This window comes from Hippocampus guttulatus, chromosome 23 (assembly GCF_054856545.1).
Source record: "Hippocampus guttulatus isolate MCC_2025c chromosome 23, RoL_Hgut_1.0, whole genome shotgun sequence".
NCBI classification, from domain to species: Eukaryota; Metazoa; Chordata; class Actinopteri; order Syngnathiformes; family Syngnathidae; genus Hippocampus; species Hippocampus guttulatus.
This window is the reverse complement of record NC_141283.1, coordinates 4,097,035-4,109,586: the sequence shown is the minus strand read 5'-3', so window position 1 is coordinate 4,109,586 and position 12,552 is coordinate 4,097,035. Positions and strand designations below refer to the sequence as shown.

General features: G+C 45.6%; 1 protein-coding gene across 2 annotated transcripts in view; it reads right to left on the bottom strand.

Annotated features, from left to right (window-relative positions):
• The window catches only part of LOC147185793 (sodium/potassium-transporting ATPase subunit beta-1-interacting protein 2-like), a 53,316-nt gene that overhangs the window by 22,306 nt on the left and 18,458 nt on the right, over nucleotides 1-12,552 (bottom strand). For both annotated transcript variants that reach the window (XM_086104186.1, XM_086104187.1), the window contains exons 2-3: nucleotides 6,313-6,450; nucleotides 5,808-5,888 (exon numbers count right to left, since the gene is read on the bottom strand). In XM_086104186.1, coding sequence (XP_085960312.1) covers nucleotides 5,808-5,888; nucleotides 6,313-6,450 — 219 coding nt within the window. The remainder of the gene's footprint in view (nucleotides 1-5,807; nucleotides 5,889-6,312; nucleotides 6,451-12,552) is intronic.

The following is a 12,552-nucleotide window of genomic DNA, read 5'->3' as shown; positions in this document are numbered from 1 at the left end:
TCTAATGTTATGCCATTGTTACAGTCAATCTGTTTAATCAGCCGCCCGCGTTTTTAACAAGCCAAACGCTAATTCACAGCAGTGCGTAAAAATCATACAGCAACTGTGAGTCGTCGGCCGAATTGCTCGGATCAAACTATTAAAAAAAAAAAACGCGAAGGAGAAAAGGAATGGGAGTGACACTTTAAGTCGGTGTTTATTGGTGCTTCTTTTGCCGAAATGATCTCGGGCGCTTGCATAAGGTTAGCGGTGCGGTTATGGGGGCTGATCTGCAGATTACACGAGTGAATCTCGATGCTGCATTATCGCAGACAGCGATTTTCCCCCAGCCCGCCATCTCTTGCCTTTCATCCTTCATCTTTGTCTTCACGCCTCATCCCACCGTCTTCACTCCCTCTCCCACATCGTGTGTGTGCGTGCGGCTTGCTTTCTTCTGACTCGTGACAAACAACACATTGTACATGCAACACCTACAGCCGGGTGCACATTTTAACGCATGCAGTATGCTAAGGAGACCACGCAGGGATGCAACACCACGCCTAGCCTGCCTACCCCCCCGCAAATGATTGACAGCTGAGTGCGATATGTGTCAATGTGTGTGCCTCTGTCACCGAGGGGGTGGCTGCATCTATTATACCACCCCACGGACTGCTGACGGTTTCCTGCGTGTGTGTTTGTGTGCGTGCATGATAACGCAAATATGCTACTCGCCCCGCAAGCTCCTCTCTTAAAACGAAGCATTTTCAACCTGATAAAATTCAACTTTCTGTCAACACAGTAAACTTAACTTGATACTTTTTCATGGTAAGCTCCACAAAATGGCGGCACGGTGGTCGACTGATTAGCACACCGGCCTCACAGTACAGAAAGAAGTTCAGGGTTTGCATGTTCTCCCCAATGCCTGCGTGGGTTTTCTCTGGGTACTCCGGTTTCCTCCCACATTCCAAAAACATACGTGGCAGGTCAATGGAAGCCGTGTGAGGATAAGCGGATTAGAAAATGGATGGATAGCAACACAAAATGGCCTCTGCCTTAAAGACCCTGCAAAGTTATTTCATTCTACTGGCTTGAAGATAATTACTGGAAACGTGTAGACTGAGAACTATGTCGTCCTCAGTTGAGGAGATCCGTTTAGCACATTTTCAGTTTTCTTGATTTTTTAAAAATTTATTTAAGCTTGGCTAAAAGCGACAGTTACTGTAGCTAGCTCGCGATGCTTACACCCTGAGAATACGTATTCCTTGAAGATAGTGTGGCTGCTTTAGAGCGCCTCATTGTAAACCGTGAGTCCACACACGTCAGACACCCAAGGAAAGCTGGAAGAATGACAAGAGTGGGGTGGGGGGTATTTTATTTTATTTTATTTTATTTTAAAAACAACAACTTGATAGCCACCATGTGGACTGGGGCTTCGGCCTGGTGTATGGACGCTTTAGAGAGTGCCTTGTTGTCAGCCATGAGCAAATTCATGTCACAGAGGGAAAGATGAAAGAGCGAGGGGGCGGGGGTGATTTTATTTTATTTTTTTATTCTTCCAAAGACCGACTTGACAGCCAGTTTTTGACCAGGGGCTTCACACTGGCGAGGCTGCGTAAGAGTGCCTTGTTATTGTGCGACGGGAAAGCCCCGTGACAACCTAACGGGATAGATATACTGTATTTCAGCAACCTGAGTCTTTCATAATATTTCTAATGTGCAGTGCTACCTTGACTTCCAAGTTCAAAATACTAGAAGTACTGCAGACTTTGGGTTTGAAAAGGTTGGGTGTGGGTGGTGGTATGCAAGGTGAGCAGAGAGCAAAGATCGCGTTGGGTCTTAATGACTGTTACTCCTTGCGAGCCGCGACCGTTTCCACTCTTCCAATAGACTTTGGAGGGTTTCAAGTGCCTGAATGGTGAGTCGAGACTCTCTCGATGACTCGTGACGACCAATTTGTATGTGTGTAAGTGAATCACAGCTGACTTTGCAACTTACCGACTGGGCATCAAACAGCCCGGTATGACTTCTCGCCAGCGGTAATTTTATGCATCAAACAAATATTTGACATCACGCAAGGAAATTCAACGGATTTGACTGCGATATCTCACATCCGTCAGTATGTGGCATTATGTAAATGTGAAGAGCTGAATGTGTCGTGCTGTGCCCGGCCTCTGAGTATTTATTCGTATAGCCGAGAGTCTGATGGCAACACTAATAAATGTAGAGAGCTGCGGGCAATGTAGGGATGTATCACCCGGACACGAGGACTCGGGGCAAATAAAAATGAACAAGGACGTTATAGTGCAATTTTACGTCTCTGATTGGGAGGCGCTTTCAAACACAGAAGCATGTCAGATCTCTTAATGGAGAAAAATGGAGCCGACTTTCATCGAGCCACCTCAAAGTAAGAGTCATGTAATAAACTGGCCAGTGCACAGAGCGTCATCGTTTGAATTGCAATTGGCCTCGAATAGCGACAACTTCGAGACACACGTTTTCAAGTTTTGACTTTGTAGGTGCAAAAAGGAAGGGCGATTAAATGGGATGTCGCTTGGTGTGTCATTTCAAACTTTGATTAAACGCCCCTCTCATATAGACCGTCAATTACCGGTCGCAACTGGAATGATCGCAGCTCATAGACGCTCCTGTTTACACACTTACGACGTTAAGTGACGAAGCATATGAGAAGAATCTGACAGTAGGTAGAAAAGTGTAGAGTCTTAACGCATGTCGTAAAAGACTTTCCTGCACAGTATTCAAGATGATCTTGTATTCGGGAGGCACGTCTATCATGAGTAGACCCACAAAAATGACACAAGAAGTCAGCCATTTTGGTTTGAAATGGCCATGATGTTGTCATTTGGACCTTTACACTGTCTAAAATTCAGCCCACCAAGCCAGTTTCACTGATCAACATGAAATTTGGTAGGCATGTCTTTCACGAGTAGAACAACAAAACAAGTCTTCAGAACATCTGCCGGAAAAGACAAAACAAAGTCAGCCAATTTGTTTTGAAGCGGTCGTTTTAACGCGATTGCGGCCTTTATTTTTGGTGTGAAAATTTGGCCCCCCATTGCTTTGGATTTCAGAACAGCACCGATTTTCTGTTGAAAGGAAAGATTAGGGTGGTGAGTCTTAGTTTGGCACATTGAGGGAGAGAGATTGGACACATTTAGGCAGATCACACTCGAAGAGTCTAAGCGTTGTATGAACCAGAGCTTCCCAACCACCAGACCGTGACCTGGTTGGTAGCACCCCAACCTTGGCAATTGGGGAATCGACGTCAGTCATGCAATATTCTGTGGGTCTTGAAAGATCAGTCAAATGAGTTGTCATTCCAAAATGCATTTGTTCAATTCAAGGCCTTGCCCCAAAATCGACCCGCTCCTCCCTTCTTCATCTCAAGAAATAAAAAGGCAGATTATCCATCCATCCATCCATTTTCCGAACCGCTTGATCCTCACTAGGGTCGCGGGGGGTGCTGGAGCCTATCCCAGCCATCTCCGGGCAGTAGGCGGGGGACACCCTGAATCAGTTGCCAGCCAATCGCAGGGCACACAGAGACGAACAACCATCCACGCCCACACTCACACCTAGGGACAAGTCAGAGCGTCCAATCAGCCTGACATGCATGTTTTTGGAATGTGGGAGGAAACCGGAGCACCCGGAGAAAACCCACGCAGGCCCGGGGAGAACATGCAAACTCCACACAGGGAGGCCGGAGCTGGAATCGAACCCGGTACCTCTGCACTGTGAAGCCGACGTGCTAACCACTGGACTACCGGGCCGCCCAAGGCAGATTATATTGAATGTATTATTCATATCTCCAATGTTCGATACATCTCATCTATGCATAGCTTTCATCTCTTATCCGACTCCTGCGACGGCTCGCTGTTAATTTTTCGGCGCTTAAATTATCTTAACGCATCCCTTGAAGCCACACTTTTGTCTTTAACCTTGCATCTTTAATTTCGGGTGGGTGCTTACTTTCTTACTTACTTACTTTAATTTATTTATTTATTTATTTTTAACTGCTGCCGTGGCGACCCGGCGATGGCGGGAGGTTAAGCTCGCTGACACGCGGCGCACCGCCGGGTTTCGCCCTGAGAAGAGCCGATAAGGCAACATTAAAGCGAGGTGAGCGCCCATGTTAAGCCAACACTCGTTACCGCTAATAGCCTGCGAGTGCAAACGCTAATGAGCCTTTAAACAGGAGGCCCGTTTTCTTCTCGGATTCATTGTGAAGCAATTCCTTCAAGTCGGCCCTTTTTTTAATGTGAGACGAACACTTTTTTTTTTTTTATTGCCGCTTTATTTGTTTGACGGTGAGATTTTGGCGTTGTTTTATACGCCGTCCGACGTAATGAGTCAGTAAACAAGCCAGGGGGACCGGTGCTGATAGATTCGTCAAACAGCTGGTGAAGCTGGTTTGATCTGGGGGTGCAACACCCTCTATAATATCTCGGTCAAGGTTAATATGCCCTTGAGCTTTACTCGTGTCCACACACACATCCTGCTCTGGTCATAAAACAAGCTATGCTGCGTGTGCTTTCACTGCGCCTCGCTCTGATTGGACAGCGTTTAATCGATGAAGGCGCTACTAATTAGCAAAGGGGCTCATTTGAAAACAGATGTGTCGAGATCACACGGGAGGCCTGTTTTTCCCATACTGGAATAATCACAAAAGTCAGCTTCATAGACTTTGACAGTGCTGGTTTTGTTTACTGAGCGGTGGCATTCGTTTACTCAACTCCAACTCGGTAAAAGGTCAAGTGGGGAGCATTTGAGGGTATGCCGTTGATTCCAACCGAGGCCAATATGACAACATGCTAGGGTGGATTACCAGCTTTTTCAAAGCTAATTCCAAACAATCTAGGTTTCTTTTATGACGGCAAAAAAAAAAAAAAAAAAAAAAAAAAATCCATAAAGCTTGTTGGAGCTGTTCAAATAGGCCCTCAGAAGCTGTGAGTCTTGGAGAAATAAAATTAAAAACAAAATCAATGAAGCTGTTCCCCCCCCCCCCCCCCCCCCTTGCACAACCTACCGGGAGATTTTATTAAATTGTTAAGAATAACTTTCTGGCACAGTTTGAATGTCAACATCAAGGCCTGTGTGTTGTGGAAGAGATAAAATACCAGAGGGAAAAATAAACTGACTGAAGAAAATTAAGCATGAATTACACTTTTTTTCCCCCCCTTCCTGTAACTAATACAACCCAAATATCAACACATTGATAAGCGGAGCATAAGATGCCTGATTGCAAAAACATTTCCCCCCACGGCTCAATAAAAGTTATTCACACTGAAAAACGCCCCCCACCCCAGCCCCTTCCATTCATTCCCCACCACCGCAGACCCGCAATCAAGCACAATCAGCACTGATTTCTTCTGTTTACGAAAGAACTGATTGGCCCTAATTAATTGCCCGAGTAGATCATCTCTAATTCCAATCAACTCATTTTACTGACAGGGAATTGTAAATATTGCGAACTAAAAAAAAAAAAAAGGCCAGAAGGTCGGAAGTAAGCGGATTCATATCGGCATCTTCTCTATTGTATTATATTGTCGGCGTTCTCAAAATAACTCCTATTAAAGAATCACATTTGCAAAAAGTACTAAAGACAACTAGTGTTGCTCATTAGGCATCTGGCACATAAACAAGGACGCAGAGGCTGGGCTGGCATGAGATAGTGGTTCGAAACGTCGTCAATCTGGACAATGATTAAAAGAAAAATGGACGGTAGCGCCTCATCAAGTATGCCAAGTGCACATTCGTTGCATAAAAGCGAAGCAGCAAAGCAAAAATCGAGAAAGGACGGGAAACGTTACCTTGGACAGCTCGCCGACCTCCAGGTAAAAACAGATGATGAAAACATTCCAGGTCATCCAGACGACCAGCCAGGCTGCGTACTGGGGAGAGGAAAACGGATTAAGACTGACATTACGGCAGCACTCGAAGAACCGTTTCAGGTTTCCATTAAAACGCTGAAAATAGCCTTTCGTGTTCAGCCAATGCGCAACTTCAGGAACAGGAACACTAATGTGTTACAATGGCGCGCATTTAAAACAAACATTTGCGTCCCGCTACGAGTTAGCGTGTCCTATTGTTGAGATAAATACGATCGTCGCTAGTGAAGCAGCTAGCTAGCATGGCCAACATCCTTTTAGCGCAGTACGTTTTAATGTTGTACTACATTTTAACTACTGACGGCGTCAGCGGAAAATGGAAAAACACAATAATTATGCTACACTCCATGCTGTACATATGCTAATACTCCTTCCTGTGTGGGAGAAATGCGCTTCAAGGCTTGTTCAAGTGTCGTATAAAACCTACCCCAGTGATGTAGCGCGGTCTGAACTGGATGGTGCCAAACAAGCCCAGGATGACCACGATGATGTGGAGAAAGTTCGTCAGGATGGGAGCCCACTGGTAGCCCAGGAAGTCAATGATCTGGCGCTCTAAGACGCTGACCTGGCAGATGACAAGAGCACGTAAAGCCGAGTTGAATCGTTGCCCCTCTTTCTCACTCAACACATGTTAGCCTGAGGCAGACAGAAGCAGCAGAACTCAAGGGTCTTGTACGAACTGTTATCTCGTTCAATAGTTTGCACGGATCCACGCACTAATTGACAAATAGAATTTTGCGGTTCGCTGGTGACAGTGAACTCCAACTCACTTCAAAGCAAGCAGCTGTTTGGCAGAGAGAGAACATTTGTTTCAGAAAGTAGGCTTCAAGCTGTTTAATGACGTTTACTGTCAGACTAAACAAAAAGCAAAGACGTTTCTATGTGGTGTACTTAAAACTACCAAACCGCTTTGCCTGACGAATGGCCCCGTTAGCTTCATGCTAACAGATTTCGGAAAATACTGTTGATGGGATGTATCATCACAAGACTTACTTGCATACATTCTTTTTCCTCCGTGAACTGTGGCTTACAAAGTTACGAAGAGTAGTCATGCCTCTTATTGTGTCTGTATGACTGGATTTTACTGCCCCCGGTGGCCAGGACAATAATGGACTTGCGGCAATCGGTGGCGGCGAGATTAGGAGGACTGTGTTTACAGTTACCGCTTTTATCATTATTACGAATTTGAAGTGTAATCAGTAATCTTACGGTGCTACTGCGTTTGCGCTCGGAGCCCCAACCCACTCTTAGCCCCCCCGCTGTGCTTGTTCACAAACTCAGTGCAGTGTGTGATGCGACGGCGCTAAATATATACAAACATGCATGATCAGACGAGGACAAAGACGAGGTGACGTGACGGGAAAGATGGAAAAGCGTCAACGCTTTCCACTCCATTGCTAGCATATTTTGGAAAATGAAGTGCGCGCACACACACACACACACACGCACATGCATACACACAATTATGCATGGCTGAGTTTAGCACATCCGAATGTGAGAACATATGGCAACACTACAGCCATTCACAGCCACATTGCACAAGCACACATACTAAGCAGTCACTTCTTTGGGAAGGGGGGGGGGGCCAACAAAACAGTTTATTGCATTTGAGAGGCACAAAAGCAGCGAGGCGCACAAATGACTTTAATGTACAACATAACATTTCACGCACGCCCACACGTGCACTGAGTGCACACGTCAGGGCTGGTCTGTGTTGCTTGTGCACGACAGCGCCTGCTGTTATTGCACACACACACACACACACACACACACACGGGGGGGGGGGGGCTCAGCTGGCTTTGTGTTTCTTTGTGTATCAGCTCCATGTCATTATGCATAAAGTAAGTCCTCCCATTGACAATTATTTAGTGGCGCAATTGTTCATTTTCTCTCACCAACACATGCGCATTACAAGAAGTCAGGGGCCACCCAGCCCATTACGGAAGCCCCTGGGGCAACCCCCCCCCAACCTTCCCGCCCCCCCTTCAGCTCTGATAATAAAGGGTCCAGCTGGGAGGCAGGAGCGCACCCAATACACAATACAGATGTAATCAATCAGTCGCACATGCAGTCGACAAAGTGGATTTATTTGTATTTTTTTGGGCGCTAATTTGTCGGAGGGGAAAGTTTTATTGCTCGTGTTTATTATCACGAGTAAATATGGAAAAGGCGACCATCTGGTTCTTGGCTCATTTACTATTGGCAAACACTGGGCTCAGCTGTAAAACACCGATCATTATGTGATATCAGGCTTTTTAGAATGTCGTCAACGAGCTTTGCATGAAGTCAAAATTTGAGGACCGTATTTTCCGCACTCAAGGCGCTTCGGAGGATAAGGTGAGGATAAGGCGCACCTGCAATGAATGGCCTATTTTAAAACTGCTTTCATATATAGGGCGCACCGCATTATAAATCGCGTAGAATAGAAGCTACATTAGTGGCTGCGGTTGCGTTATGCATCCACTAGGTGCAGCTTCGCTAAAGGGAATACAATACAATACAGCTTTATTTATTATTATAGAGCTTTCACAACCGCCGCAGTTGTAACAAAGCGCTTTACAGAACATTTAAAATACGACATCCAAGAAATCTGAATATTGATCCATATATAAGGCGCATCGGATTATAAGGCGCATTGCCGGCTTTTGAGAAAAATTGAATGCTTTGAGGTGTGCCTTTATAGTGGGGAAAAACAGTAAGTATGGCAGTGTATGTACTTCATGTATCAAGTCTTGACTAAAAATCTCAAGCAGTTAAAGTGCATCCATGCATGCATATCTCGTGAAGTAAAAAGATCCAGATGTGAGTCTAACTCATCAGTTGTCGATCTGCATATGTCTGCCAAATCTGCCTCATGTCGGCACAGAAACCCCTCGGGGATTAAGAGCTCCTGCTATTCGGCCGCTCGTCCTCTCCAAAGCGTGACTCCCCCAAATTGGTGAGATGACAATGTGGCAGAACTTAACATAAGGCAAATGTCGGCAATTGAGATTTCCAGGGTGCCCCAAACATCCCACGAAAACTGAAAGAATCATTTTTTTTCATACAATCTCTTTCAAAAAAATTCTCAATAGTGGCTGCTTCAATGGTCTCCATTTCCGTTTTCAGGCAAGTAACCACTCTAGCGTACTGCACAGTTGATTCAGGAAGACAACTTCATTCGTTGGCGTTGTTTTTAGCATGAAGCGAAGATTCCCTCATACAGTTGACCAGGAAAGAGGAGGCGACGAGAGGAAAGCAACGAGGTTTTCATCAAGCGTGACTTCAACGTTGATGTTTTTATTAATTACAGTCGGAGCACAGAGACGATTCACTTGTTCACCCAATAATATTCAAGAAGGATGTTCATGTCACGAGCTGATCAAGCATGAGAAACAAATGCACGCCGTCAGCCATTTATGATGAGCGCTGCCGCGGAGCGCCATCTCAACCTTTTTATGAAGTCAAGTGTAGTGGCTTGAGATCAAGGGACTATCGAGTTGCTCACCATGTTTTATGCAATAAAGTGACGAAAGACACCCTGGGGGGGGAGACACTCTGAAGAATAAACTTCAGTGGGCGCGACTAACCTTGATTATCACACAGCTGCTTTTGAAATCCGATCGTACCGCTATGACTATTCATCATACGCAAATGCCGTCTTGAACGTAAACCCCAAATCGACATCTCTTCAAAATGCTCACTTGAGAGACAATGCTTGATTACGAGAGTGAAGTTAAACCGCAGACCAAAAGGTGCCATTTGTCCTGTGTTCTAACGAACAAGAGACGATGTGTGCTTAACTCATTCACTCCCAAAGACGTTTTTAAACGTCTTTTCAGACTCGGTCCAGAATTGGCTGGTAACGAATGAGTTAAAATGCAAAAGCTTCCAAATACTCAGAGTTGTCGAGAGAAAAATGTAATCCTCTTGGATCATATATATATATATTTTTTTAATGCCCTCCCGCTGGTGCGAAAATGTGTTTTTACAGCAAACGCACCCGCGCTACAAATGCTTGGATGAGAGATTGACAGTGTAAAAGATGAAGGTGATGAAAGGGGAAGTTAGGGGGAGGCAACGAGGAGATCCTTCTGTGGCTTTCCGAGTCTATTTCAGTGACGGCAAGAAACGAAGCGACCTCAAAGAATAATTATTATTGGTCCAGACGGCGAGGCAGCTGCAACGCGTCGCGCAACTATTAGGGGACACCAAGGTGTCTTTCATCTCAAACACAAAAAGCGTGGCAAGACGAGAGAGCGTGGACATTTTTGTCTTTCGTCGCCGGAACTTGCGTCCGTCCTTCCTTGTTCTCATTTGCTCTCTTCTCCCACTCTTCCGTATTTCAGAAGCAGCCATCTTTCGCCGGATTCCTTTTGTTCTCAAGCCGTGACCTCATCAGCTGCCGCCACCTTCCTTCTTACAGACACGCCACCTCAGCTGCGAGCTAATTTGCGGGGGTCACGTGCGATATGAAAATGTTGGGCCACATGGACGGGGATCTGCGGGCCAAATGTAAGACATGCTGAAAGCGCTTTCGATCCATTTTTGCGTGTGGTGGCATATGGGCGCAAAATTTAAATCACATGTTTCGTTTGTATGAACTAATTTTAATTTAAAAAATTTACAATTTTACAATTTTTTTAAAATTTAAAAATTATTTTTTTTTCATGTACTGTATGTATCTCTGAAAGTCCGAATTAATTTGCCTGCAGACATCGAGACAGACCAAAAGTATTTTTTTTGTGAAAAAATATTAAACTGACCACATCGGGACATAAGTTGTCGACGCAGCTGTCAGCGCAGTTTAAATTTTTTGAACAAATAACAAGAAAACAAACACACTTTCATTCACAGGCTGTCGCTTTCATTCTTCGCTGTCATCCAGCCCGGTGCCGCCTTTTCAAGCCGCATGCACTCAGACGTCGCAGATGCTACAGCAGAAAACAAGGATGATTGACGCCAAGCGGGCAAGAATAATACCCGCACCTTTCCTGTAAGTGCTCTTCAATTTTACTCGAACAATCGACGGGATTATCGATGAGACACTTGACTGGATTTGAAAAATATTTGACAACCGCAGCCCATAAACACGGTGTAGTATAAAGAAAAGAAAAATTGAAATGATTTGCGTATTGTGAGAGATATCCATTAAGGCCTCCCTCCCCACAACTCCTTTTATTCCAGCTCATCCTGCTTTCACCCCAGTTTCGCACCGCGTTCTGTGACCTTTAAAAAGAAATGCCGATCCAATTCCGCCGCTCGTCCCGTTAATGCTTGACAGAGAGAAGGCGAGGTGAAAATTGCGACGATGGCGAGATGCGGAAGGGGAACAAAAACGGAAGAATGTCCACACACGGTCTCATTTTCTTCCCCTGGTGACTATCGTCCCGAAACCGTCATTTGAGCGTCGTCAACTTTTGCCCTGCTTCATAAAACGCGGGCCGCCGACGTTTACTGTGAACTTAATTAAGGCTCGCGCGCCTGCTTGCCGTCTCCCGCTGCTGTATGGCAAAGGCAATTTCCGATCGATCGGGGTTGGCGCAACAATCGATTCATCTCCATTGGTAGCTATTAGGAACCATTTGAGGCGAGTTAAGGTTGCAAGAGAGGGAGCGGAAAGAGAGGAAGGGGGGGAGAGGTGGAAGTATGAAAGGTGGGGATAAAAAAATAAATAAAAAAGAGAGAGACAGAAGATGTGGCTGGATGGGAAAAGACAGCAGTGATTGTAGGTGAACATCTCCATTAACGAGCTAATTCCCCCGTTCGGGCTTCGCTGTCACCACAGCTATTGGATCATATCTGTAGTAGCTGTAATACGCTGAGTCACTCCAGCTATGGATGGACTGCACGCGACTCCGACCGAGTGTCCCATTTACATTTACATAAGCGGACAACCTTTGGGCTGAGACGTACGTCTGATAAGCCAACGCTTTTGGAGAAGGAAGTGCCGGGTAATGACTTAACATGCACCTGACAGTTCCTGCTCCTGTGCACCACTTTTAGAAAAGCGGCATGAACACTTTTCCGGTGCTAGCCTGATGGCCATCGGGAATTTCGGTAAAACGTATGAATTTTCCAGATCGGCCACCGTACACCAGGAAAAGTCTACTTTTTTTTGAAATGCTAGAAACTCAAATGATTTTGATGCGGTGGTCCAGTGGTTTGCGCGTCGACCTCAAAGTGCAGAGGTGCGACAGTGCAGTGGGTTTTCTCCGGGTACTCCGGTTTCCTCCCACATTCCAAAAACATGCACGGCAAGCTGATTGGACGCAAATTGTCCCGAGGTGTGAGTGTGAGCGCGAATAGTTCTTCGTCTCTGTGTGCCCTGCGATTGGCTGGCAACCGGTTCAGGGTGTCCCCCGCCTACTGCCCGAAGACAGCTGGCATAGGCTCCAACACGCCCCGCAACCCTTGTGAGGATAAAGCGGATCAGAAAATGGATGGCTGGATGGAAATCATCATCCGCAATTTTGGCGCGTAACGAGCCAATCACAAGGAGTCTTTTACAATCGCTCTGAATATTAACACGCGACTCCAAAATGTGTCCTTGCCCCCGTAGTTAAAGTTTTATGATGTCAGCAGTTGGACCTTAGCGACAATTGCAATGACATCATTGCTTCCAAGTCTCAGCAAATCGATAGTCGACTTGAGTGGATCATGTTCGATCTTCAACTTCAATCGTACT